This window comes from Talaromyces marneffei, chromosome 1 (assembly GCF_009556855.1).
Source record: "Talaromyces marneffei chromosome 1, complete sequence".
Lineage (NCBI taxonomy): Eukaryota > Fungi > Ascomycota > Eurotiomycetes > Eurotiales > Trichocomaceae > Talaromyces > Talaromyces marneffei.
The window spans coordinates 3,769,087-3,796,158 of NC_072348.1; the positions used below are offsets into that span (position 1 = coordinate 3,769,087).

General features: G+C 45.9%; 7 protein-coding genes across 7 annotated transcripts; 4 read left to right on the forward strand and 3 right to left on the reverse strand.

Moving 5' to 3' along the window:
* Nucleotides 1-1,835: 1,835 nt before the first annotated feature.
* Nucleotides 1,836-3,515, reverse strand: EYB26_001406 (uncharacterized protein; the record flags this gene model as incomplete). The annotated part of the gene is made up of 5 exons (XM_054260716.1): nt 1,836-2,208; nt 2,286-2,345; nt 2,408-2,741; nt 2,830-2,915; nt 3,067-3,515. 5 exons carry the CDS (start codon nt 3,513-3,515, stop codon nt 1,836-1,838), a joined length of 1,302 nt encoding a protein of 433 aa, XP_054116691.1.
* A 6,523-nt stretch (nt 3,516-10,038) lies between these two features.
* Nucleotides 10,039-10,566, forward strand: EYB26_001407 (uncharacterized protein; the record flags this gene model as incomplete). Its single annotated transcript, XM_054260717.1, has 1 exon — nt 10,039-10,566. The coding sequence occupies one exon, from the start codon at nt 10,039-10,041 to the stop codon at nt 10,564-10,566; it is 528 nt and encodes a 175-aa protein (XP_054116692.1).
* A 478-nt stretch (nt 10,567-11,044) lies between these two features.
* On the forward strand, nt 11,045-16,665 carry EYB26_001408 (uncharacterized protein; the record flags this gene model as incomplete). Its single annotated transcript, XM_054260718.1, has 11 exons — nt 11,045-11,203; nt 11,258-11,566; nt 11,619-13,871; nt 14,599-14,649; nt 14,703-14,723; nt 14,790-15,018; nt 15,072-15,097; nt 15,171-15,456; nt 15,509-15,923; nt 15,982-16,449; nt 16,506-16,665. 11 exons carry the CDS (start codon nt 11,045-11,047, stop codon nt 16,663-16,665), a joined length of 4,377 nt encoding a protein of 1,458 aa, XP_054116693.1.
* A 1,277-nt stretch (nt 16,666-17,942) lies between these two features.
* EYB26_001409 (uncharacterized protein) lies at nt 17,943-19,817 on the forward strand (the record flags this gene model as incomplete). The annotated part of the gene is made up of 1 exon (XM_054260719.1): nt 17,943-19,817. One exon carries the CDS (start codon nt 17,943-17,945, stop codon nt 19,815-19,817), a length of 1,875 nt encoding a protein of 624 aa, XP_054116694.1.
* Nucleotides 19,818-20,387: 570 nt separating this feature from the next.
* Nucleotides 20,388-21,351, reverse strand: EYB26_001410 (uncharacterized protein; the record flags this gene model as incomplete). Its single annotated transcript, XM_054260720.1, has 3 exons — nt 20,388-20,838; nt 20,912-21,087; nt 21,307-21,351. 3 exons carry the CDS (start codon nt 21,349-21,351, stop codon nt 20,388-20,390), a joined length of 672 nt encoding a protein of 223 aa, XP_054116695.1.
* Nucleotides 21,352-22,897: 1,546 nt separating this feature from the next.
* EYB26_001411 (uncharacterized protein) lies at nt 22,898-23,786 on the reverse strand (the record flags this gene model as incomplete). Its single annotated transcript, XM_054260721.1, has 4 exons — nt 22,898-23,238; nt 23,295-23,394; nt 23,446-23,563; nt 23,617-23,786. 4 exons carry the CDS (start codon nt 23,784-23,786, stop codon nt 22,898-22,900), a joined length of 729 nt encoding a protein of 242 aa, XP_054116696.1.
* Nucleotides 23,787-25,836: 2,050 nt separating this feature from the next.
* Nucleotides 25,837-26,589, forward strand: EYB26_001412 (uncharacterized protein; the record flags this gene model as incomplete). The annotated part of the gene is made up of 4 exons (XM_054260722.1): nt 25,837-25,846; nt 25,906-25,962; nt 26,014-26,158; nt 26,277-26,589. 4 exons carry the CDS (start codon nt 25,837-25,839, stop codon nt 26,587-26,589), a joined length of 525 nt encoding a protein of 174 aa, XP_054116697.1.
* Nucleotides 26,590-27,072: the final 483 nt, after the last annotated feature.

The following is a 27,072-nucleotide window of genomic DNA, read 5'->3' on the forward strand; positions in this document are numbered from 1 at the left end:
AAAAGGAGGTTCGGCCTTCAGGCAAATATGCCTTCGTTGAGTGAAATCCACAACAACCGCAAACAATTCCTCAATCGAATTCCTTTACAGGTGTTCGTCAAAATTCAATATCGTATGCCAAATAATAACGTTCTTCTTCTCGATATTGCATATATCGTCGGAGTAGAATGATTCCTCAAATACGCAAAACCCAGAGTCCGATATAATGATAACATTCTATTCATTTTGCAATTGAGGTGAAAGTTGAAGAGCATACGTTGGTAGTCGGACGAAGATTAGCAGAACTCGTTCTATTCCTCTAGGTAAAAGGGCGCTTGAACAAAGCTGTTCGAACAAAATTGTGGGATCGGATGAATCTAGAAACTCATTTTCAAGGCATATAAAATATGATGAAAAGAAACTGTCACTTTTGAAGGGACGATTGAACAAACAAAGCTTGTCGCAAGGACATTGTCCATGAGGGCGGTGTCTGATTGAGTCAGAGCCGCCAAGGCTACCGCCGGGATTTTGCACGTGCATGCTTTGTTGCCTGAAGGCTGAGGCAGCGATCAGCAACTCCATTTTGTACTATGTAGGTTTTTTAAGTGACTGCCTTGGACTCATATCTTTCCTCGGAGGTCTCATTTTGCATTAAAGGATCAGGTATTAAATTCAACCTACATGCTACGTTACACAACATTCTCTACATGGTATGGGCTCCGGTATATCGATACCCGCTACTACAGTAACCCTAACTAGCCATTCCTACCAAAAGGCTGGACGATGATGAATCGATGCGAGAAGCCATTCAACTACCTACGTAGTCAATTAACCCTTTGGGGGACACTATCGTGTCTCTCATAGTCTTGTTACAAACCGAATGTATAGTCCAGTCACCAGGTGACGCCTGAGTCAGATCAGCTTGATATGCCTGCCATCAGCGATGATTTTGAAAACATGATTCGATACCAGACTGATAAGTCAACTACCCCTTCAAAAAAGTCGCTGATGTAAATAAAATAATAGCCTTGGAAAGAAGTGAAATAATCAACAAAATATGCAAATGATCTCAAAACCAAAATAAGACCATGTAATCTAAATATGGACCAAGAAGTATAAAAGAGATTGGTGGGAACTAATTACACATACCCCCCCAATTACTGCAGCAGCAGTAATTGTCGTCTCCAGGTCGAAGACACCTAGCTATATACGTGATAACGAGAGAGGTAGAAGATAAAACCAACCAAGGCAGAGAAGCAAGCTAGCAAGCAATGCAACACAAAAAGAAAAGAAAAGAAAAACACTTATAAAATCAAAACTTCCCAAGTTATACTCCATTTTTCCCTCCTAAAGCCCCCCCAGTCTTGACTAGACACCAGGCCGGGAAAATGTCCAATGCAAAGAAAGGAGATGCATGCAAATCATCGTAAGCTGAAAATCCGGATATTGAATGAAACCGGGCGGCCATACATAATCAAAGACGTCGTGTGGTGTGTGCGCAGTGTGTATGTCGTTTCCCTCTATGATTTTTCCTCCTACTCCAGCCTGTTTGTTGTTCCCTCGTTGTTTTCAATCCTGCTCATTTATTATAACGCCATTTAGAATAAATAGGAAATTTTTGTGATCGTGTGCGTCTATGTTGCGGGATCTCTGTTGAGTAGAAGCCCATTCGTCGTCGGCCTCGAGATGGTTGCAGGCTTCGTTCCGGGGTCGTATATAGTACAATGCAATAGAAGAAAAGATAAATGAATGAACCAATAAGAATGTAGCAGCCAACAACACCATGGTCGAGTATTTTCATTTTCTGGTGCCTATGATATAAGCCCAGAAACACTTTCATTTTGTTGTCTTGATAGTTATTCCGTCGAGTCGCGAATCCCCTTACACTTGCCTTGTGCAATATGTGTATTTCTCGCCGTAGATCTCGTGAACACGGCGCCGCAATGAGGACATTCAGACTTCGCAGCTGCACCGGATCGCTCTCGTTGATGTCTTAGCAAGTTACTGAACGTCGAGAATTCCCGCCCGTTGCAGCCGTGGTCCCAGCATTGCGGTTTCGGTCGTGATTCCAGAACCCGCACTTGGCTTTCGGGCTCTGAGGTGACGAGGCTGCCTGTGTGGCTGTGGCTGCTGCTGTTGTGAGGGCTGTCGTTGCTGCTGCCCACGTAAGGAGGAGTTCGGATAGGGATTCCCATATTAGGTCCCGCTGTTGTGGGATAGGTATTAGATCTGTGGATCGCGGATTAGCAAATCTCGTTCCCATTTCGGCTTCCTTCTTATCGATACTCGATTCTGGGGATACTCACGAAACAAATGTCGTTTGGGGAAAATCGTAGCCTGGTTGGTTAAATCCATATGGACTTGAACTAATCATTCCTTCAGCTATACACCTTCGGTTGAAAACAGTCGGCAATTGGCAAAGACTCACGTAGGATAAAATGCGTGAGAAGGTGGAGCTTGCATCGGCTGTTGCATGCCTATCGGGTAAGAAGTATTCGAGAACATGGTCTGCTGTGAAGGCAAAGACGCGTATCCTGCGGGAGGCGTCAAGGACGGTTCATGTGATCTTCGCTGATATGGGTCCTCGGGTGTGCTAGATAATGAGCGCTGGTATTGCGCCCATTGCGCCTGTTGCGAATGGAAGTTTCCATCGTGTCTGTTGCCTTGGGGAAACATGTTCATTGAGCCTGTCTGTGATATAACGTTGCTCGCGGCACTGAAAAGAGGTCCGGAATGCAGGCTAATGTCCGGAGTGCTATAGGCTAGATTCACTGTTTGTTAGCCTTCGGGGGAGGCTATGGAAGGAGGATCTTTGTTGGCAAGTAGATGAGGGATTCCTGAAGAACTCACTCTGAAGAGTAGCATACATTGATTCTGAATCTTCTTTGGTTAATAGTGGTGAAGAAAAGGGCTGCCAGAGCAAGTTTATTTCCGTGCTGTAGAGGATGGTTACACGTATTATTGACTCTGTTCTTGATCAAGTCTGTGTTCATTGCAGCAAGACACAAAAGAAGGAGGAAGTAGTTGTAACGGAGTATCCATAGAACAAACAAATGAACAGTAGCAGTAGCAGGATCCACAACGTACCTCGTAGGGTCCGAATTCACGTGGTTCTTGTAGGAGACACCCACCAGACCGTGATCCAAAAGCTCCGTTAGAGACTGGCGTAAATTTGAGTTTGGGATGTGGTTGTCAAAGCCTAAATTAGACTTATCTGCTTGGAGATAATGGAGATCTTCTTTATCATTCGCAGAAACGGCCGGTAGTGCGCATGAAGTTGGACGAGGGCCTGACACAGGAGATACCGAGAGTAATAGTTGCGGAGCTGACGATGCCACTAGTCCTACTACTGGGTCTAATCCTTGAACTTGCTGATGTGGGTAAAAGTGATCATACCCAGAGCCACATGTACTACCTAACTCTTTGCCAGATTCTATAAGAATCCACTTGCTCTCACTTAGCGACAGAGCCGATTCTTGAAAAATGTCACCCTGGAGTTTATCATCGCGTGAGTCTTCAGTGATTGGATAGGGCATGGAAGCTTGTCGATAGGAATCGCAAATCAAGTGGGACTGGCATAGTCTGCCCTGGAAGAATAGATCGCCAATATACGTACTTGAGGCTTTTGATACGGAACTTTTGTGCTGTACTGTTTTGATGAAGAACACAGAAGGATAAAACAAACGTATTTTTGTGTTTGATTCTCTGGGGATGGATGGTATTTTGGTTTCAAAGTGTGTCGAAGGCGGAGAGAATAGAGGGAGTGAACAGGGTCATCATCGATATATCCCTCTCTAAAATCCAACTCTAAACCCGATCACGAGTACGTAGACTTCATAGATCGAGGAAACCCCACTAAACGCGGCAACCGTTCAGAAATAGAACTCAAAAAATGTGAAGAAAAGGGAAATTTTTACACAGCGAGAGCGCTAGTATTTCGGTAGAAGCATGAACATCATCACCCTTTCGCTACCCTCGTTCCGGAAGGCTTCTAGAAAACTTGAAACGGCCGGGATGGCAATGCGCTAGACCTGTCGGTGTTGGAGGCGTCTTCCATCTGTACATTGCTTTTCAAGATGGCCCACCGGTCACAACGACAACTACACTAGTAACTCTACTAGTAGTCCCGAGAGGACAGTGGATAAGCCTGTATTCTCGACCCGAACTAGCCAATCGATAGTTGACTTTTTCAAATCAAAGTGGGATCCAATTCATTAGACCGAAAGGGTGCGTACCTGTCAAGAGGCTCGGAGACGGAGTCAGAGCATCAAGGACGGGATAATTACCAGTCTGACTGTACCACTCTTGGGCTAACTGATTAGCGTCTAGGCGACAGTTCACATCAGTTGTACTTCATTCAGGGGAGGTTCTGAGCAGGAATGTTTTCCAGAACGGCCGCAAAATCGTCGCCATTTACTAGTCGTAAACCCCAATCAAGCTAAAGGAGAATTCGAAGTGGGCTTCTCGATGGAGCTGGAGCTTGTGCCCAGCATTCAAGCGGTTGGCCGACTAACTACCTCAGTGCTTCCGAGTGACGATAGATGCATTGCTTAGCCGATTCATGTTGGGGGCTATAGTTAGAAAGCCATTTATTTAGCTTTCTGGGGCCTGCTTAAATACCAACAATGATGTCAGACGAATTCGGAAGGAGGCCAATCGATTGTGAGGAGAAAGACAATCCGCTTAGCAAAAGCATTAATGGACCATTTGTGTAGGCCTAATCAAATAAACCTTGACTACTTGAATCGCTTGCTTGTCAAGCGCTGACTTGCCGCACAGTGAACTTGGAGCATAACGTGAACTAGGTACGACTTCCATGGTAGCAAGTCGAGGGCACACCCACACCCACACACACAGTAGCCCTCAGCGGTGAGACTAGGCCAGGTAAAGCGGAGAACGGTCAACTAAACAAAGACTTGAATTGGTGTCAAAAAGCAAAAAGATACGAAACACTTGGTCATGTTAGAGGGAGCTGGGCTGGGTCAGTTCTGAATCATGCCGTGTTGTCTTGTCCGCAGTTGGTACGTTGGCATCAACTTTCAGCCCCCACTGGGCCCTGGCGTGGCCGGAAGGGGTTAAAACCCCAGTGACCGAGTGTTGCGATGGCTGTACTATAAGCATTTGCCATATTTATTCAAGTCAGACGCTGGTTTTTTCCCAATTGAGGCTAGAGGACATCTGTTGATATTCGAGTCAACAGAGATAATCCGATCGAGGGTAGGTAGTCTCTCCATGGGCAAGACGATCACCCATGATCCTGGAGGTTTTAGTGGATCTACCCGCGAGTTGGGGATCGCACATGCAAGTTGCCATGGATGATAGCACTACATTCTAATGATGCTGCTGGATGCTGGTGTTAACTGTTGATAATTCGGTGGGATGAGAGCAGTGAATCTAGATCTCGAAGTGGACTAGCTTCTGGGCTTGTTGCAGATTCTGCAGAACTGCGTGTCGGGATAACAACAGTGTTGGCTGACCGTTTCAGGGGGGGGGTTTTCGTGAGAACGAGTTTTCGGCTGGTCTGATTGGCTTCTTTTTTTTTGTCCGAAGCTCACGTGATTCCACGCTGATATCGTAACGGATCTCGGGTTCCGAGTATTTTACCCGCTGCTTTCTTGCGGACGAAAAGAAAAACGGATCTGCTTCCGTACGAGCGAGAAGACTATGTTCATGAATTTTGTCAGTTTGATGGCTGGCTGGTTGACGGATTGATTGGCTGGGAGGTTATCTGTTGTTTACGCGTATCCAGTGGCTACCGGTACTGGTGCATACGAACTATACGCGGTGTCAATATATGGTGGCCTATGAAGAGTATCGGTATCTATACAAGCCGTAACCGACATGTACCATAGTGTGTTACGGGTTTTGCATACTGGGTCGTAGGTCATTTTACTGTTAAAGATTCGTAAATCTGAGCCATGACTTGCAAGCGCCAGTGAACTCAGCATTCTGGCGGGGACACCGAGCGAATCAAGATCCGTAAGGAGAAGGGAATACGAAAGAAGAGAGCCAACGTGCTAGGGGACATGCATGGGAAAATGAGATGATGGAGATGAATTGTCGATTGAGTTTCAAGCAAAAAGGCAAATGATAACTAGACATAAAAATAGCAATCGTGGGCACCTCATGACAATCAAGTGTTGATCACGGATCATTCTGATAGCATAGTGTGATATCGTAGTAGACGATTTGGCACTCTAAATGCTACGGTGAACCTTCCTTTACCTCCGAAAATCTTCCAGGAAACCAAAAGAAATACCGACAATTTCGGACCTGAGGAGATGGAACATAGAAATTTAAAGTATAAGCCAGATCACCGGTATGGTAGCCCTCCGGCGAGCGCCATCAATACAGAGATTTGCATGATCATCCCGGCCCTGGTGAACTGAGCGTATAAAAAGTAAATACTGCAAACTAGCGCATGCTACATTGCATCAACGCATTGTTACGGAGCCAATAACTAGTGAACTTAGATGCTACGATACCATCTAGGTCACCGCTGAAGCATGCTCTGGATATAGTATATACTGTAGGTATACGCTTGCCTTAGATAGTCTAGTGGGTATAATCGCTAGATACACTACGGAATAGATTGGGTCGGAAATATGCGCAGTCTAGGCAGCTCTTTTGTGCGAAGAGCAAACCCTGGAAGTGATAAATGAAGCACAGCAAGTCGGAGGCTTGTCTATGATTACCATTCCACCAAAAAGAAAAGAAAGGGGGGGAACAAAGAAAAAAAAGAAAAAGAAACTCAACGCCGAAAGTTCAAAGCGTACGGAGTAATACGTAGAAAAAGGCCAACGAAGGGACCGTAGGGAAGACTTTGCAAAAACGTGCGGCCCGGGCGCTAGAAGGCTTCTCCGATGTTCCAGAAAGCAGAAAGAAGACACAAAGAAGAAGCTAAAAAGAACGTGCTGTTTCTCTTCCGATTAGGAAAAATGAACGCCCTGCGTCTAGCCAATCAACCCTTTCACTTGACGGGGTCGACCTTGAACTTGACGACTCGACCCCATCAAAAGCATCGACGCCGACGGAGTTGTTCGGGATCTATCTCCGTATTTACGGTTTGCTTTTTGCGGTACTATGCAGTTACCTACAGGCACGATTTACATAGTGAGGCCGGTCAGTTGGGACCTGACAGACAAGGCTGGCCTGTTTGGTACTATGTATATTTTGAATATACAGAGCTGAGAGATGTCAAGTTTGTTCACCTTGATCAAGTAAGATTATAGTTTGGTGGCTGCTTACATTTATTAATTTAGAAGAAGTCAGTTCCAGCCCTGATGTCTACTAATACGTAGTATACGAACCTCGGCAATTCATCAAGAACTCCAGCCCGTCTGCCGACACGTTTGCCAAGCTTGTTAGAGTTATGGGGGCCAGGTACGAAGTCTAAGATAGTATCCAGCACCACAACTTGCCCTAACTGAACTTGGATATACGTAGCCAATTTAGCCGACTCTCTCACACACACAGTGTTGGAAGTTTCTGACATGTAAGGATGTAATCCGATAAGCTTCAAAGGTTCGAATGTGTCCCTTTTATTCAGGTTAGTATGCTGTTTTGCGTTTCTTGAAACCAATTGTTAGGCAGCTTCTGTCCAAAAGTCCTGTCATTAGTATCCGCACTCCATAAGCAATGGGGGCAGCATGCATATAGACTACGGTGCGGAGTTAAAGTTGCGGATAGGCAACACTAATAGGTCACCAATTAAAACTACGAGATGATGAGCAACGTCACCGACTCACCGTTGACCTGGCTAAAATGACGATGCAGAAGGCTGACCGAATAGATATGAACTGCTGGTAGCATACCAGCGATACATTGTTCATTAATGTGGCACTATCTATGCAATTCAATGAATTGAGATTGATCATCTGACTCAGCGCTAGACATGTTGTCGCAATTTGTGGATACCAGTTTGCTGCTCGAGATCAGTTTGGGCCCCTATATATCACTTTCTATAAAATACCAATGGAATATACCAATAATCTATGGCAGAGTAACCCAGTAGGTGCAACGCTAAGCCACCTGGCAAATAAACCATCCCAAGGCTTATGGGCATCAATTGACGTCCATATAAGTTGCTATGAAGTTCAACACAACAAGATTATCCTCACAACTTGCGACGTATCTCAATGGCCATGTACCAGCGCTTGATATTAGATCTTCGTAACTAGATATATAGATGTTGAAAAGCTCATATCTAGCCAGTGAAAGTGGAGGAGATATACTCACCAAATTCGCTTTACGTAGCCCGAATAAGAGTCTGCTGTATAGCTTGGAGAGACCAATATTTTCTAAATGAGTTGGCTCTTCAAAACGGTTATCAGACATGCTCTCTTTGTTGCCCAGCAATCCCAGCTGGCGAAGGGATTGGAATATCACATGCTCCGTGAGCATGTCACACAATGATGCAGAATATGCCTGACCTCACAAGATTTGGCGATACTATTGTCCAAAAGACATAAACGTACCGTCATGCTGAGTATCTTCGGCCATAGTCTACCTAGCCTGGAACTTCGCTCAATCAATAGCCTCAAGGATCCTTGCTCAAGTTCCAAGTTCTTGAAAGAGACTCTCTATGACCTTTTTATGACAACGGTAGTGCTCTATTTTATCAACTTGTCATCTGAACCGCAAACTTGGTCAATGTCTGACTTTCGATCAACTCGGGAGACTCTTCGCAGGCAGTCACTTCGCTCTCATCTACAGACAGAATAGTGAAATAATACGCCGGATATTCGCTGTGCCGAGGTCGATCAGCACCAACCCAGAGGAGCCTGGTGATTCCTCACGAAGTCAAAGCCGGAGATTGCAAAGCTGACCGCCGTAAAAACTATAAAATTGGACTGTGCCATTCGTAGCTTCGTTGTTGGCCTCTCATTGAAAGTGTATCGTTGTCCATAACCGAAGTATCGCACACGACAGTTCTTCAGAAGTCGAGCTGTTATCAAGTGGCTGCAAAGCCCCAGCTAGTCTTCAGCTGCAATATTTCAAGTCTCTAGAGGTCGTTGGTACGCATATCAAGTCGGAGGTTACGTAGTCATGGAAGTCGGAAATTCGATACGACCCCTGCTGCGGGGAATATACCGGTAAACACCCCAACCTATTTCATCCTAGGTCAAGGTTGGACCTACAACATGCTGCGCCAACACTGAGCGATTCCTTTTCTGGCAGTAAGAAGTCGATTCAAGTCCAGTACAACTCAAGGAGCCAACATGGAAGTCTGTAGATAGTCACATGAGATACAAAACAGCACGTGCTTTGGATGATCATGTGAGGTCATTGTGTCGAAGGCGGGTTTTGATGCTACCTACCGACAACCGATTTGCAGGATAAAGAACTGATTCATTTCAATGAGAAGCATTCTGTAAACTACCAATTCGTCTCGTAGCTGATGAAATGCGTGAATTCATTCCTTCAACCCAAGTCGTTGCACGAAGAATGAATCAGGCTCAGGTATCAACAGGCTAAGCTCGAAGCCGCCTAGTGCGGGCGGCAGTGCGTCATCCGTCGGATTGATTGTCACGTCTCTCTCTCGGGGTCATCGGTCGACTGAATACCCCTCATGTGTTGGATGCAGCCCGCCCAGTTCTGATCATTTTATACTTTTATTCTCCAGGTCGAGGGCTCAGCTTTGAGTTTCGTCTTAAGATCAAGGTAAGTCGAGTCACTCCTTTGTTTATGTGAAAGAGCGGAGAAAACTGCGCCAGGTTTATGTCCCGTGATTTGACGGTCTGCTTCTGTTTGCGCTGACAAACTCTGATTCCAGTCGTTATCTCAGGTACCGTGTTTATTTGAAGCAATCAGTTATTATCTAGATCTCAAACATTTTGATCTGGACGCCTGGTGCGGACAAGTACTCCTGTTTTAAACTTGAAAATATCGTTATCGGTATGAATTTTATCCCGCGCCTTATCCATGGAGAGAGTCGCGCGTTCCATAGCAGCGCGCAATGCACCTACGTTAAGTCAAATGAGATGAAGGTACTGATGATTTACTGGACTTAGATTTGATAAACCGTTACCACCGTTATCCTTGATATTCCAATACGATATGGCATCTTTCGTCGAGGACCTGTGGTCCAGCGTATTCACGCCTGGCCCAACACCCACTCTCCTTGTGGCCACCAACGCAACATTCGCCGCACTCCAACTCGTCCTATTCCTCCTTCTCATCGCGACATCCAGTATCCACTTTGTTGTTCTCTCGTTTCTCTCCGGAGCGCTGTGGTGGTCCATCAACTGGTTTGCTAAGGAAGTGCGTCAAGAACAGGCACGCCAAGAGGAGGAGAAGAGGAAACAAGAAGCTTTGGAACAGGAAACATCCGGGACTAGCAAGTTGAATACCTCGGCGGATGCCAATGATTCCGAGACCGAGACGGAGGTCGAAGGACTGTCGAAGACTAGGAGACGCCGAGTCAACCAGCCTGAGACGGCAACCCTCTCCCCGGAAAGTGCATCACAGTCGAATAAATCCAGTAACAATGCCCCCAGCCAAAGGAAGACCAGCGAAGGGGAGAGCTCCGGTTATATAAGCACGGATAGTGAATGGGAAAAAGTGGACAAAGATAGGTCAAAATAATCATTGACGATTACATTGACTAAGACTTCAACATCTGTCAGAAGAACGAAACTTTGTTATATACGCCGCCTCGTGAAACTTAGCACCTTATACCCCCGTCGTATTTTGTTTGGTTAAATTTGCTATTGTAACCCAGCCGAAGATCTACCAACAGTCCTCTAGATATGAGACGAAATATATTGATATGAGACAATCGTTAACTAAGATGTTAGAATTATTATATATAACACGAATTGCTCAAACATTCTTCTAGAAACGTTCTCTGTAACTGCCTCTTTGTTTTCGATGATAACACGTGACCACGCGACTTCTCCGCGCGTTATCAAAATCAAGATTGTTCTTTCCGTCTGCAAGTTTGTTGATTAGCGACTTTTCATCCTTCAATGGCTACAGCGGCCATCAAGGCCTCAAATTCAACGGGCTAGACGATCGGAAAAATAACAGAGATGCTATTGAAAAATTCAAGACGTATTGCACCATGTCACAGATAGATTCTCTTGCCCGGAGCCGCAAGCGTGTCTTCAACTCTGTGTTCGCGCCCATCAAACTCACTGAAAATGCTCCCACTCCCCTAGCAACCCCGGCACTTGGGTCTAGTGCGCCAGGCCAGCCATTTGGCTCAGCGATATTATCAAAGGTCAGTTTACATTGATCAGCATCATGCACTCCAGAAAAGCTAAGAATCGAAAAGGCGACGGTTTCCGAAGCGCTGGAACCAGAAGCCATCATTTGGAGTCGAGCTTGGCATTCAGCGACCGAGTTTCTTCAATTTCCTGATAGAGTCTTCGATACTCCTACTAGCTATCTTGAATATGCTGAATCACATCAACAATTGAAAGACACCACATCTGAGGCGAAGAGCGCTTTGACCTTTCTGCTCTCTTCGTCTTCTCACGACAGGGTTCTGCACCAAGGTCTTAAGGAGTATGATTTAATTTCCTGGTATTGCAATGAAATTCGACGTCATTTTGTTACCAACCTGGAAGTTATGCTATGCACTGTATGTATACATATTCGTCGATTACAGTGATATGCACTAACGGGGCTCATAGACCTTGAAGAAAGGAATTGAGGATCATCCTTTGGCACAAACGGTGCGCTGTCTACGATTGGCCCAGCAGAAATATTTCACACCCTTTCTGACTCATGTGGTGCCGAAATTAAATCCTGCAGAACGCGAAACTTCCTTTTCTAGGTTACGGGAAAGTTTCAAAACTATCGTTGTGCACTCGCTGCCGTCGAAACGCATATCGGATCTACTAGAATTAACATTCCGGGAAACTGTTGTTGATATTCTAGGAATCTCGCAGGCGAGAAATGATCAAGCGAACGACTCTGAATCGAATGATATGGAGATCGACGAACAATACTCAATCACTTATCGATTGTGGAAAAATATATCATCAGAGTCTGCTCGCCATCAGATTATGACGGAATATGACGATAGTAAGATGGACCAATCCAGGCATAGCCTCCTTTCTTTATTACATGATATGAACGACTATGGTCTCGGTGGTCACCGAGCACAAAAGGTATTCGCTCAGGTCATGAATGACATGATGACCGAATTCATTATTGTGAGCTATAAAGAACAATGGGATACACCCTCTCTTGTTAAGAAGCATTTATGTTTATGGGTTGAAAACATATTTGCAAGGCTGGCTGTTGAAGTGCTGGAAATCCTACAGTTGTCCATCTCAGATGACTCTGTTGATGATTTGGTTGAGGTCCGTCTTGGTGATGTTGAAAAATGGCAGGAGATTGGCTTGGCTCGTCTGGGCGCTCTACGCACCAGTGAACTATTTGATGTGATTGTTGATTGGGATTCAAGTCGTGGCGCTATTGAAGACCTTAAACAGTATACGACACATACCGCCTCTAGGTTTTCATTGTCGACTGCATTCGTCGGCACGCTCACCCAGCGCTTATTGCACCCAGGAGCATCTACAGCGGAAATATTGCAGCTCTATATCTCGATCATACGAGCGTTCAGCCTGTTGGATCCAAAAGGCGTTCTCCTGGATCGGGCGGCTCGACCCATCAGAAAATATCTTCGAGACCGTGACGACACAGTCCAGGCAATTGTTGGGGGCCTCTTGGCAGACCCATCTGATGCCGATAATGCGGATAATAGCGAGACTTTGGTAGAGCTTGCAACAGAGCTCACCAATGCCCATCAGCGGAATCTGCAGAATGATTCCGGCGAGCTTGATTGGGATGATATGAGCTGGATGCCCGATCCCATTGATGCCGCTGCAGACTACAAGAAATCCAAGGGTGCGGATGTGGTGGGTAGTCTGATTAGTCTCTTCGATTCAAAGGAGGCGTTTGTGAAAGAACTTCAGAGTATGTTATCAGAACGGTTGCTTAAGAAAAAAGCAAACTTTGATCAGGAACTATCGGTGTTGGAGTTGTTGAAAGTGCGATTCGGTGATGGTGCGCTGCAAGCTTGCGAAGTCATGCTCCGCGACGTTCTGGATTCGAAGCGGGTTGACGCTGTGATTCGAAATGACCAAGAACTAGCCGGAAAGCCACTACCTGCTTGGGGCGCAGCTGCTCCGGCGCAGAAGAGCTACAACATCCCGCAGTTGCATTCCAAGATCCTCTCGCGGTTTTTCTGGCCAGCTATCCAAGATCAGCCATTCGATGTACCCGAGGAGATCAAAGCATTACAACAACGTTACTCTGCTGGTTTTGAGGCATTGAAACAATCTCGCAAATTATCCTGGCTTAATGTTCTGGGGCACGTCACTGTCGAGTTAGACCTGGAAGATCGAGTTTTTACAGATGAAGTCACAACATGGCAGGCTACGGTGATATATGCCTTTCAGTCTGGGCCTAGTTCTGACGATGCACCCGTCACGAAGACTGTTACCGAACTCGCCGAGACGTTGAGAATGTCTGCTTCTTTAGTACGCAGCGCTTGCTTGTTCTGGGTAAGCAAGCGTATCTTGACTGAGATTCAGCGAGACTCTTTCCGTGTTCTTGAAGTGCTTCCTAACGACGGAGATCATGAAATGACTACTAGCGGCGACCAAGAAGCCGCTGGTCCATCTACCACAGAAGCTGATGCCGCCGCAGCTGCCGCAGCCGCTGCAGCAAAGGAAACAGCGAATGCTGCCGCGATGGAGAAGATGAATCTGTACTGGCAATTCATTGTGGGAATGTTGACGAACCAAGGTGCTATGCCTTTGCAGAGGATTATCATGATGCTCAAGATTGCAGTACCTGGTGGCTTTCCTTTTGGCAATGAAGAGCTCCGGGAATTTCTTGCGGGCATGGTTGCGCAGGGGAAATTGGAGATTGTCAGTGGGGGGAGTTATAAAATCGTGCGATGATGTTCATGAAGTATGTATAATGATGAATCGGACTACCAACTAGAATCAAACTACTATACCAAAGCCTCATGTCTCATTTCAAATATTACTATCTTGTCCCTCGAGGGTTAATCATAATACTTGGTCGCCACAACTAATTTACTTTCAAGCAAAGCCCGGCTGGAAGACATTGAGTGGGCCCTGAGATAAGTCTAAAAGACCTGTCTGAGGAACCATTGTCGTGAGGACCGACTAGTAGCTGGGCTCGTTACCAAAATTGACTACTTCGTTTAGTACCTACACTGTAGTATATAAATAATTCTTCACAATTACCAGGCCGTAATAAAGGACTGTCCATATCAATCCTTTAATGTACCTGTACCCGTAACGTCGTAATACGGTAACTGTGAGGTGCCAAAGTCCCATAGTGGAGCCACTCTAATGAAATCACAAAGTGCTTGTTGGTATGTAGTCGAAACAATTTCCGCTTATTATCTTAATATCTCTACTATTGAAGGGAGAAAATGGAATAACCCACTCATGTTTAATTCAAAGGTACCCTCTTCGTACACCCGGTGAGCCGATTATCGGGAGTTTTACTGGTGTCCAGACAGTCCAGAGTCCAAAAAACTTAGGGTTACCCACTTCACGTGCGGGGTGGTCTGGACTCTGATTCAGGCATCAAAAGTCAAAATCAGAAAATTTTCCATTCAAGATTCCGAAGCTATATGAGACCCTTGTCTGCACATCCGACGTAATATTTCACGTATGCCACTACCCTAGTATTTCTGACATAAGCTTATCACATTGCGTTTGTAGATTTTGTTGACGGATACATATGTAAGCTTCAATCGGCTAGCTACGATACAAATAAACATTGCACGGACAATTATTGACCATCTAAAGAGTCAGACAAAAACAAAAAACCACAGGATGACTCAGCCTGAGTCCGATCTGCATGATGCAGATGTTTCTGCTAGCAGACCAAATGCTGATGCTACCAACGAGAAGTCGGATGCAGTAGTTGCTGGCGACGTTGAAGCACTGGGAGAGGAAGCGCGCTCGATAGATGCGCAATTTCATGCGCGCGTTTTGCGCAAGATTGATTGTGTCTTGATGCCTGCTATGCTTGTTGGTGGGTTTACTCATTTTCAGTTGCAATTGGCTAAAGACTAACATGTTATATAGGTTATGGATTGGTTTATTGGGATAAGGTCAGTCCCCAACTTGGTAGAACGGAAATCTACCATTGAGCATATTGGCTTACTTTATCGGTGTCTCGTGTAGGCAATTCTAGGAAGTGCCGCTCTCTTCGGCATGACAAGTGACCTACACCTCACTGTGACCAACACTTCCGTGAGCCCACCCGTAACAAGCACGTCGAGATTGAGTTGGGCAACGTCAATCTTCTACTTTGGTCAACTTGCTGGGTCATATCCCATGGCGTACACGGTGCAGCACTTTACTACTCGTAATGTCTTGTGTCCCGCGGTGATCATCTGGGGTATCATTTGCGCAGCTACTGCCGGCGTTACTTCATGGCAGGGTTTGTTGGTGCAGCGATTTTTCCTTGGTTGGTCTTCTATTCCTCAGAATCGATTCTTGTTCGGAATTAATAAGAACAGGCTTCACTGAATCCATCATCCCGACCGCATTCATGACCATGGTCAGCGGCTACTACACTCAACGCGAACAAGCCCTCCGTCAAAGCTGGTGGTTCTCCGCCACAGGCTGGTTCACCATCATCGGCGGCGGGCTCAACTATGGCTTTGCACAGGTGAAGGGGGGCAGTTTGGCTCCCTGGCAATACATTTACATCTTTGCTGGATTTATCACCGCACTGTTCGGAATATGGGCTTATTTCTTGCCCAATTCGCCCGCTGATGCGTGGTTTTTGGCGCCCGAGGAACGCATTGCGGCGGTTGAGCGATTGAGGGCTGGACAGACGGGTGTGAAGAATACTACTTTCAAAGCTGAGCATGTCAAGGAGGCGCTTTTGGATATTAAGATTTGGCTTGTTGCGATTACGATGGCGGCTGCGTGAGTTGTTCCTCCTCTCCCCGATTCGAGGAAACCAGAACTAAAAAGTTGCAAATAGATACACCGTCAACGGCGCAGTCTCAGGTTTCGGCCCCCTCATAGTCTCTACATTTGGCTACTCCACCCTCGACAGCATCCTCTTCCAATTCCCTCTCGGCGGTCTTTCAGCCTTCGGAATCATATTCAGCGGCTGGCTATGCTCACGCTACCGCAATATCCGCGCCATCTCTCTTGTTTTGTGCTGCTTGCCCGTCATCGCCGGTTTTGTGATGATCTGGAAATCTTTCTGGGGCCACAAGCCCGTTACCCCTGTCGCAGGCTATTCGTTGCTTGGATTCTTTGGGCCCGTGGTCAGTTTGACAATCTCGTTAGGAGCGAGCAATGTTGCCGGTGAGACCAAGAAGAGTTTTATGGCTGCCGCGGTGTTTGTTGCGTATTGTGTTGGAAATATTATTGGGCCGCAGTTGGTGAAGAGTCAGACCAAGGCGCAGCATTATCCTGAGCTATGGACTGGGTTGATTATTTGGTACGTATTTTTTTTCGTCTTTCTCTAAGGATCATTTTTACTGACCCTTCTTCCAGCTACTGTATTACGATAGTCTCCGCGTCTACCCTATACTTTGTGCTTCGTCGCGAAAACAAAAAGCGCGAGAGCATCACGGTCGATGAGCGTGAGCGAGACAGACTTGCTTTCAAGGATTTGACGGACAAACAGAACCCGTACTTTAGATACGTTCTGTAAGCTTCAAGGTTGGAGATGGCGGTCAGTTTATGCATCGATAGTATCATAAAGCATGCCGCATCCCAATGGTTCTTCAAGCTGAATAAAAAGTCATGTGACAAACATTACAATACATAATCCTAATATTTTCCAATTTCATTCTCGGTCAATTCCACGCGTCATGAAAACTATAGTTACCCATAGACCCACACACTTATAATTCATAAAGTCGAGAGATGTTGATTGGCAAAGCTGAAGAATGACGTTCGCACACCTAAAGGATGCCATTAAGCCCTAAATTAGTACAGCTCTGGCGTTGCCTGAGATTCTCGATTGTTCTCTCGTCTTGGATGGACAGACATTACTACGTAGTTAGTTACTGATTACTATGTAGACAAATTAGAACTTAGGGCTGGCTGTTGATGCCTGAGTCATCAATTTATTTGTGCCTGAGGCTGCGACTGGCAATGCATATAAAATTGGCTGAATAGTTACTCTGTATGTATGTCTGTACATAAATACTCACCGACATCAGGCTATATTCTAGTCTAGGAAGAGGACAGCTTTGTCTCGTTTATATCCTTGTCGGCTGGCATGGGATGAAATGCAAGGTTTCTTCCAATTTTTAGGAAAAAGCACGCAAGCCATAAAAATGCAAATGGCTACCAGGCCAGTAGAGGGGAAACAGCCAACGGAAACACGAAACGCCTAAACAACATCGAGCTAGTGAAGTTTACCTACTAGTAGTGGTCGGTAGTCTGTATCAATCAGCCGATAAGAAGGGTTTACTCAGCCCTTGACAGTTGTTGATGACTGATCATATAGCCTCTCGCTGCGTGCGTTGATTTTTATAATATGTATCAGGGAAAGGAAGAGAGAAAAAATTTGACCCCCATATATCCACCAGATCTAATCTCAAATTCGCTCTCAGTTAACGTTAACTTACAACGTATAAGAAATATAAGAGAACATCTGTTGGGATCAGAGTGTCGTGTGTCATTGGAGCTTATCACGGGACCCGCTTCCGGGCTTAATCTGGCCTCTGTTGGCTCAGGTATCTCCCCATCATGACTTCCTGTTATTCCGCCTGATCGCCTTGCCACACCATGTCTTAATCTTTTTCTTATCTATCTCTTTCGTCCTGTATTCACCCCAATAATTGACTTTACTCCTCCAGTCGCACATTCATCGCGGCTGGGAGGCAGTTGCTCTTCCTACTTCATCTACTGTAGTCCATGACGGCGGCCCCCTTATCGTTCGTTATCAATCGATCGAGGGGATCCCCATTCTTGACCAAGATGGCATTCCGTCTCCCAACCCACGCCCCTCCTCGTCGACAGACATCCTATCCTGCCTCTGAACAACGGGCCCTCGAACTTGCTACACATACTTCTCAACACCAACAGCAAATAGACGACGATTCCAAAGAATGGATTCTCTTTTCTCCGTCGCAAGCTGCGTCGACAACCACCCGCACCCGGAGCGACTCCACCGAACGAACGGCACGCACCGCTGGTGTCTCGCGACTGAGCGACTTTAGCTCCTTCAATGCGGCCACGCATGCAGACACAGGCGATAGTGCGTCCGTTGATGTGTTGGATGAAGATGCAACGGAATTAGACAGTCTGGATGATGGTCTTCCTGACTTTAGGGAGTCCAACGCGCCTGATAGCAGTAATTACCCCGTATTACCCACTCATGACGGGTTAGGGTCATTTCATGCATCGGGACAACAAGTCCAAGAACAATTATGGCGATACGAGCAATTCAACCCGCGACGGTCAGCGGACGCCGCTCCCACGCGTCGCTCAAGTCTACAGAATCATTTGGCGACGGTAGACGAGTTAGAGTCGCTCGCTGATCGAGAGCGATGGCAGCGGATCGAGAAGTGGAGAACAGAACAGAGTCGTATATTACTTGAAGAAATTGAGCGCGAGACAAGACGGCGTCAGCGACGTAGTAGTCGCGGCAGCATTGGAGCTACCTCTCGCAGATCTGGAAATGACGCTCTCGGAAGTATTTCCGAGACGAAAGCAATGGATGTATCGAGTATGTCTTCAGACGCGGCCTGGTCGCAAGGAGATTCGTCGAAAGAATCGATTTTGCGTCGTATTACGCGAAAAGTGATTCGGGATTTGATGGGCATTGATGACTCCATCCTTTCTGTCATTCTTGGGGAGTCATTGGCTGATGATATTCATCTGACCTCATACATTGATGAAGACTCACATCCTGATATCCGCGAGATGCAAGAAGCTATCCGAGATGTCCCTGTAACGGTTTTGTCAGCAGATGAGAATGCATGGCAGGAACGTCTGCTTCAACGAATTGCACGCGAACTTGGTGTTCTTGTTCATCAAATTTGGGAACACCCTGGAGCATTCAGTACATATTTACGCGCAGAGGATCCAGCCGAGTTCTATGCTGGTATGCCAGTAACAAGTTCACAACCATCAATACAGCCCAGTTCAAGAATAACTCCATCCACACCGCCACAAACAACAACAGAAGATAGCAATATATTTTCAGTATCATCACCTCAATTCAACCCAACGCTTCAACACGACCCAGCCACAGCTGAACACGTTGCTGAATGGGGAATCGACGACGGCGAGATCGGCGCAGCTACACAATCGCGGACCAGAGCACCACAAGAGTCATCGACAACTCCACTTGCCACTCAAGAATACGAATACTGGGAGCAAGACCTTGATGTCACAATGATATTCCGCTACCTCATGAACCGCTTCCGCCGAGGCGACAAGCAAGGCAACGCCGACACCTCCGCATCAACACCCCCCTCCACAACCACATCCAACGAACAAGACGCCTCCAACCGCGCAGCCATCATCCGCCAACACCATCCTCTCGTAGCGCGCGCCCACGCCCGCTCTCAAGCCCGACAACTCGGTCTACGCGCCCAAATGCGTGCAGCGGGAATCTCAACACCCACCTCCCCTATATCCCGTCACCATCATCAAGTCAACCGCTTCCGTCGCCCAAGCTCCAGTTGCGCTAGTCAGAGTACGAAAGTATCCGCTAAACGCACCCATAACGGGCTAGGAAGTGGTTCTAGTCGCCCATATTGGGATATAGGCGGTAGTGTGGGTAGTGGCAGTGCAGCTGTATCTGTCGGCGGACCCGCTGGTATCGGGGCATGGGGTGAAGTCTAGTCTCTTCTCTACTCTACTCATCATACATTCAACACATATATTGTTATTTGACTTACGACGGACATGATTTGGCGGCGTTTGTGATCTTCTCTCTTCTTTTGGCACATCTGGGGTTGAATGGAGCGCGTGATATAATCTTGAAATGGGGATACATACATATATCTGTTTGGTTCTTAAATATAGTTACTGGAGGGTTTGGCATGGGCATGTGGACATATTTCTTGTACACTTTCGATCAATAGATGCATACTATCATCATACTATTTTTACTACACCTGTGATCGTAAAGGGTGTAAGTCTCGTTATAATCGCCGAGATGATCGAAATACTTGTTTCGTCTACATTCAAGAGAATGGACATATAATCCAAGGTTGATTGCATTCATGATACATACAACAAGACTTAGTATAGGCAGCTAACCCATACTAATTTATCCTGTCAAAGATCTGAGATCGTAACTCCTCCTTAAAAAATCATCAAATGGGTAAAAAGTTGAACTTTGAACATGAAAAACATTAATCAATTCCTGACGCTAAATTTGTTTATTTTGGTATGAAAAATGCACGACATCTAAGCCTGGGAAACATTCTCATAAGCCTCAGGGAAACGCTTAATGTTCTGCTCAACAGCACCGTGGTGACGGAGGAATTGAACGTAAGCACCATCGATCTTGACACGACCCTCCTGGCGGAGACGGACGTATTCCTCACGGCGCAAGGGAGTGAAACCCCAGTTCTTGGAGACGATGATCTTTTGGCGACCAGGGAACTTGTACATGGAGCGACGGAGGGCCTCGACGGCGAGGGCGCGGTTGGCGTCACGGGTGCGGACAGACAAGAGGATCTGGCCGATGTTCACACGGGCGACGGAACCGTTGGGCTTACCGAAAGCACCACGCATACCAGTTTGGAGACGATCGGCACCAGCGCACGACAACATCTTGTTGATACGGACGACGTGGAAGGGGTGAGCACGGACACGGAGGTGGAAACCTTCCTTTCCAGCGGACTTGACGAGGTACCTTCACAGCATTATTAGTACATATTTCAAGAGAGAAAAATATCCTCCAAGTGATGGTGGTGGTTGGGACATACTTGTTGGCGCAAATACGGGCGGCTTCGAGAGCCTCAGAGGACAACTGTTCGTACTCGTTGGAGACCATGTGCACGCAGGTAGGGAAGTCGTCGACATTGGCCTTCTTACGTCCAAGATCGAAGATACGGATCTTTGGGTCAGGGACACCACGGTTGAAACGGGACTTGGGATAGGGCTGTTATTTCGACCATGTTAGTTTCAGTCCAGAATTCGACAAAATTCAACTAAAATTTGAGAAAATTTGCAAAATTCAACGATCACGGCGATAAACATCTGCTGCTGGTTGTCGTGATGTCGCTGTCGTCGCTTCGAATAACGCCCCCACAAATTGTTCCCATATCCGAAAACGCTCAAAATTGATCACGAAATCGCAAGAAAAAAAGTTCCTACGCACCTTGTTCTTGCAGTAGCGGTAGCAACGGGCAGGACGACGGGCCATCTTGAATGCGAGTTTTTCAAATAACTGCACTTCCTGCGAACGGTTTCTGTTGTTTGGTGAAAGTTGATGATGGACGGGAGGTCAAAGAAGTAGAAAGAGATCTCAAGTCACTCGCTATTCTTACCAGGTTTGATTTCAAAGCAGCGGGCGCTAGTGGATTTTTGTGGCAAAACCCTAAGCCCTAACTGCTTCCGGCTGGCCAATCTGGTTGGAGGTTTGTTGTTATCAAGGCAAGGCTACAGCATGACTGGTTATGAGTCATTTGATGTTATCTAGTTAGGCACTTTGCTGATTTATCTCTAGAATATGCATTATTAATTCTGTCTTCCTGCATTTCGATCTGGTTGTTGCCAACAGAGCATTGCTGAGACAAGCATGTTGTAGGATCACGTGAGCCTTTGCCGAAGGATCCTTGCTTACTAATCGGAGACTTATGATATCAGCGGATGATCTTTATTCCGAATGGCTTCACCTTCCCCACTGACGACAATCAAACTTGGAGCAGCGACGATACATGACAACTACTGAGAGAATAACTAGGCGAGTGGCGATCTACAAAGCGCCCCGTCCTTGGCAATCCATCTCTCAGATCCCACACAAGTCGGGCAATACAGGACTTTATCAGGAACTCGCGTGTAGTCGTATTTCCGCCTGGAAGGTCGCCCGATTGTGGATATGGAAAAGAGTAGCCAATTGGATTTTCGACGAGAAAGGATGTATTGGTCCAGTTTTGTTGCACAGTTGGTGCATTCTGATGATTTTGAGGATGGGCTTGGAAAGCATGCTGCTGCTATCGGTACGGTCTTGATGAGCTTACCGGAGAGTGAGTCGTTTAATGCGAACCAGGTGGTTGGTGTAGGCCAGCATAAGTCATTGGGAACCTGTAAAGGTTTAGCATTATTCAGAAGCAGCTAAGACCGGTGAAAGGAAGACTGTGCGCATCTACAAGTCACATTCCTCGCATGCCCCATATCGGCATACAATATGACTGTGGCGAGAAGAGCCACGAGCGCAGAAGACATGGTAGAATTATCTTCTACGAATATTCGAAATCCCGTAATGCTGACTCTCAGTAAACAAGTTTTCACCTTTGGAGTTAAGAAATTGTTTTGGAAAGAAGTTCGTGACAAATGAGTAAGATGCTCAGAAAGCCGACGCTCTGCCTACAGTAGCTCAATCTTGCTGTCAAATCAGCTTCTAGCACATGTATCATGTGAAGATCAATATGCATTAGATCTGAATCTTGCTACCGTCATAGGTTTACCTCGAGACAGTCATCTGTCCAAGAATGTCCCTTGAGGGCGTGAATAGAGGCCATGGAATTGTATGACGGATTGGTTATATCTAACTATGTATGCTCTGCTCCCCCTTGGAGTTAGATGTGTGTTAAATTTGCCTTCTTGCCTCGAAAACTACTAAGAATACTACTATATGCGTTACCTGAATTCATATAAAATCAATTATTCATCATGAATCTTGTACTGTATCCAACCATGAACACCATGAGCTCTATTTAAGAGCCAATTCATGGTATGATCGAGTATCTTTATAAAACTAGGGCTCTCTCAGAAATCCTCATGGTATAATCCTGATCATCCTTAAGAGCCATAATCCCAAGCACAGGCCTACCCAGATCCGGAGCAGGCATCTTCCTCCCCCCTACAATCTCAATATCAAACTTGCGCAGCACAAGAGACAGGAACATGAGTGTGGCACACTTTGCAATGTGACGACCACTGCACATGGTTTTGCCTCCGCCGAATGGCCGCCAGCTATCTCCACGAGTCAGTTTCTCGGCGTTTGAGCCTGCAAAGCGTTCGGGTTTGAATGAATAGACATCGGGACCATAGACGGATTCATCAAAATGGAGGAGTCGGTACGGAATCACTTATATCTTGTCAGGTACAAAATTATGCCATTGAGAGGATTTGTGTAGAACATACTGATCCGATTCCCCTTACGAAGATGTTTATATCCTATAACAGTGTCCTTATTCACATTCCGCACAGAAGCAGCATTCGATGACATCCGTAACGTCTCAAACTAGAAACTCTCAAGTAGCGGACAATTGTTGTGAAGATACTCTAGGTCAACAAGTTTGTCTCCAACAAATGCGTTAGCTGTCTGCCTTCGGAGTGGTTCGATATGGGATGGGTTGTAGAGGAGGTACGTCAGCACCCAGAAGGCGGTTTTGCGTGTGTTTGTGTTTATACTACATCCAATACTTAGTTGAAGCTTAAGTAACGACAAAGACTCAATACTCACGCCCAATGAAGTGTGACCAAAATCGTGGCGATGTCGTTAGTCCCAACACCCACGGCACGAAGTTCATTCTCTATAGTTTTCGTGAACCACGCATCCCCGTTCCTCTGATTCTGAGGAATCTCAAAATACTTCCTGAAAGCCTCCTGTGCCTGATCTCTTTTTTCACTCATGACCTTGGACCACGATCTCAGATGTTGGTATATAACCTTTCATGATAGATCATCAAATGCAATGAATGTTGGCGCAAGCTCTGGATCGACAGCCCCTAACATATCCCCGAAATAAGCTAATCCGCCAGCTCGGACGAAATATTCAGAACACAAACGCATGAGCAGTACTTCAATGGAAGTGTCGTTCTGGGATATCAAATACGGCGCACATGCTTTCCTGAGCATAGGCAGGGTAAGATGTTTTACAAAATACTCCAAAAACCGAGCCTCTAAATGATCCAGATTCTCTCTATTATACAACTGGTGAATATGCATACTCCGCACAAGCGTACCTCCAAGTGATCCTCCTTGAGGGTTCGGGAAACCAGGCTTGTCAGTCGGTAGATTTGCGTATACAGCCTTGAGACCGGCCGCACTGAGTTCATTGCGCTTAAACAGCCCTTGGACAAATTCGATAAAGGATAGTATTTTGAGGTTTTTGTAGACGTCGTTTGTGTGTTTGGGGTCTGAGATGACGTACAGTTTTGAGCCAAAGATGGACAGGGTAAAGGGGTCCTTTGAACCGTCAAAGTACTTGCTACATCGGCATTAGATTTTTTTCCCTAGTGATAGATCAATCAATTGGCGAGCGGATTCGCTTTATCTTGCTTTAGCCAGCAATGCCTGTGAGTTGTGAAAGAACGCAAAACCATGGCCTAGATGTATTCGTTAATAGGCAGATTGGATATGCCTAGCTAAACATACCAACGACTGTCTGGATATCAGTAACCATACACAAGACTCAGGTGCGTTGCTACGTACATGGTATTCAGTAGGGCAACTCTTTCGGGTCATTGGGATATATTCGCGGAGACACAGTAAACCTCCAAAATCGCCGTACCAGGAGCCCTAGCACCAATAATTCTGATACATAGATGATGACATGTTGGGAACCTCCAAACAGGTGTCTCCAGAGCATATAAGAAATGCTTGTATCTGCGAGCATGGTCAGCATGACGGGCTAATCAGGTAGGATGATATACAAGAAAGATTATTCCTTTCTCTGCTCCTAAATGGGAGCACAGAGCAAAGCGATGTTTCTGAACTACTATTATGAGTATAAAATGACCTACGGACCACACAGCGTCTATGTAAGCACTAAAATGTCGCACTGACATGAAGCTCTATATATTAAACTCTACTTGTCACTTAAGCTCTAAAGAATGTACCTGTACCGGCTCCGACCTTCCAGCCAATACGATCACAACTTGATAGGGAATACACCATGGAGTTATAACCATCAGACTGGACAGCGTCCTATGCAGCAACATCTAGGCAGCGTCGTACATGTAAGTAAGTGCAGCTCACTTACCCCTCGGGCAGGCATGTCTTTCGGAGTGCCGGCTGCATGGTGATAACAGCGATTGCATTTGCGTGATTCTAGCACCGAAAAATGGAATTCGTCCGTTCAGTGGTGTTGGGTAGTACAAGGATACTTGGAAATGCGCGATTTGCAACCATTAGGAGGAAAGGAACTTTGAGCTCTGACGTTTGGTGAATTTTGCTTATTCACGCATCCTCATAAATTTCGATATTCGACAGATAACCCATACCACTCCAGCAGCAATACGACCAGTTGTATTAGTCGGAGTAATTTCAGAATCAGATATGTAGGTAATATCAAAGTCTTTTGGGATTTATTTCTCGCAGATAAGCCGTCAGTCTAAGCCTGCATCATCATCAAACTGCAAATCTCAAATTAATGCAGAAACTTCACCTGATGTATTGCCATCTAATATCGTTTCTTATTTCTGGCTCTGTCTTGTTGAGGTCCATGCTTCTCGCATCCTAGCATTCGTTTGTCTGTTCTTTGTCGACAACGTCGAGCTCGTTACCTCCTGGTACCAATCTATGCGAAATACCAGCGCTGCAGCCCCCTCCTGGACATGTTTCGAATTTGGTCAACCCCATGACTCTGGCACCGGTCACTTGGGCAATATGTCTTATCTTAACAATATGTTCAGTAAGCTTGGTGGTGTTCAGGCTGTTCATGAATATCCGGAATCTTGATATGGCTGATTGTACGCTACTTACTTTTTTTTTGTGCTGGGATTCATTTGGATAGCTGATAGGGAGGTAGATTTCATGGCTATGGGAGGTGTTATGACAATAACCTACACCGGGCTTATGATATCGCGTACGTATAGTCATGGTTAGATGGTAGTTTCTTTTGCTCACCTGCTTGTAGTTTCTCGCTACAACCGTCATCAGAGGGACAGTCCGGCTTGCTGGATGGATGGTCACTATCTAAGAGTAAAGCCTCATCCTCCACAAGAGAACATCTATCTTCTTCATGTACCGCAAAATCTTTCCCAAGACGTCAATGAAAATAGGTACTTGGATTGGTTTCATCTTCACGTTTTGCATTTATTTCCCTTCAATCCCTCTGTCAGCTATATACGAAGCCCCAAAACCCGGCCATACATGGGACGAGCTCTTACAAAGTCTCAGATCAAAACTCATGCGCAGTTCGGACAGAAATGAGAGTTATGAGATGACTCCAAATGCTCCAGGGGGTTCAGATAATCAAGACCCGCGTAAACCGCACACTTGGAAATATCCACAAGCGGATGAATACTATGAGCTTACGGATAGTAACTTTATGCAGACGCAAGTAACGACTGTGGATCAGGAAGATCCTTCGGTTCAAAATTTCGGAGTTGAGGGTGCGAGTAGAAATGGGATGAATATAGTGCGAACTGTGAACATTACCCAGCAAGCAAAATCTGGGAATCAGGCACACTCGCCAGAGCAGCTTTTTTAATTATATATGCAGCTGTATAATATAAAACTCTTGATTTGATGCTTGATTGTTCAAATATGCATGTCAGCCCCTATGGTTTCAACGTTTCTAGGGTGGTGGCCGCAAAGTCACTCCTTACAGCTTCTGTTGTAGACACCTGAAAAGTATTAGTTGGTAACACAACTCATCATAGCATTTACTACATACCAACACCATCAACGTCCTTAATAGATACTTTATAATGTCTGCATCGATAGAGGGGGGGGATACTTCGGGATTATTAGTCTTAACCCCTTCACCTCATCAACATTCAACGTTGTGCAACCCCACAAATACTAACACAGCAAGTCATACATCCCTGTCTCTCAGGATAAGTCTAGACAAATTCCATTATTTCCCACCTCACTTTCCCAACTCTGGTTGTCCACTAGGAAGCTGAGGAAGTGTAAGTCTGTATGGTCCATACGCATGCAACAACCCCAAAAGCGATGCAGGACAAACACC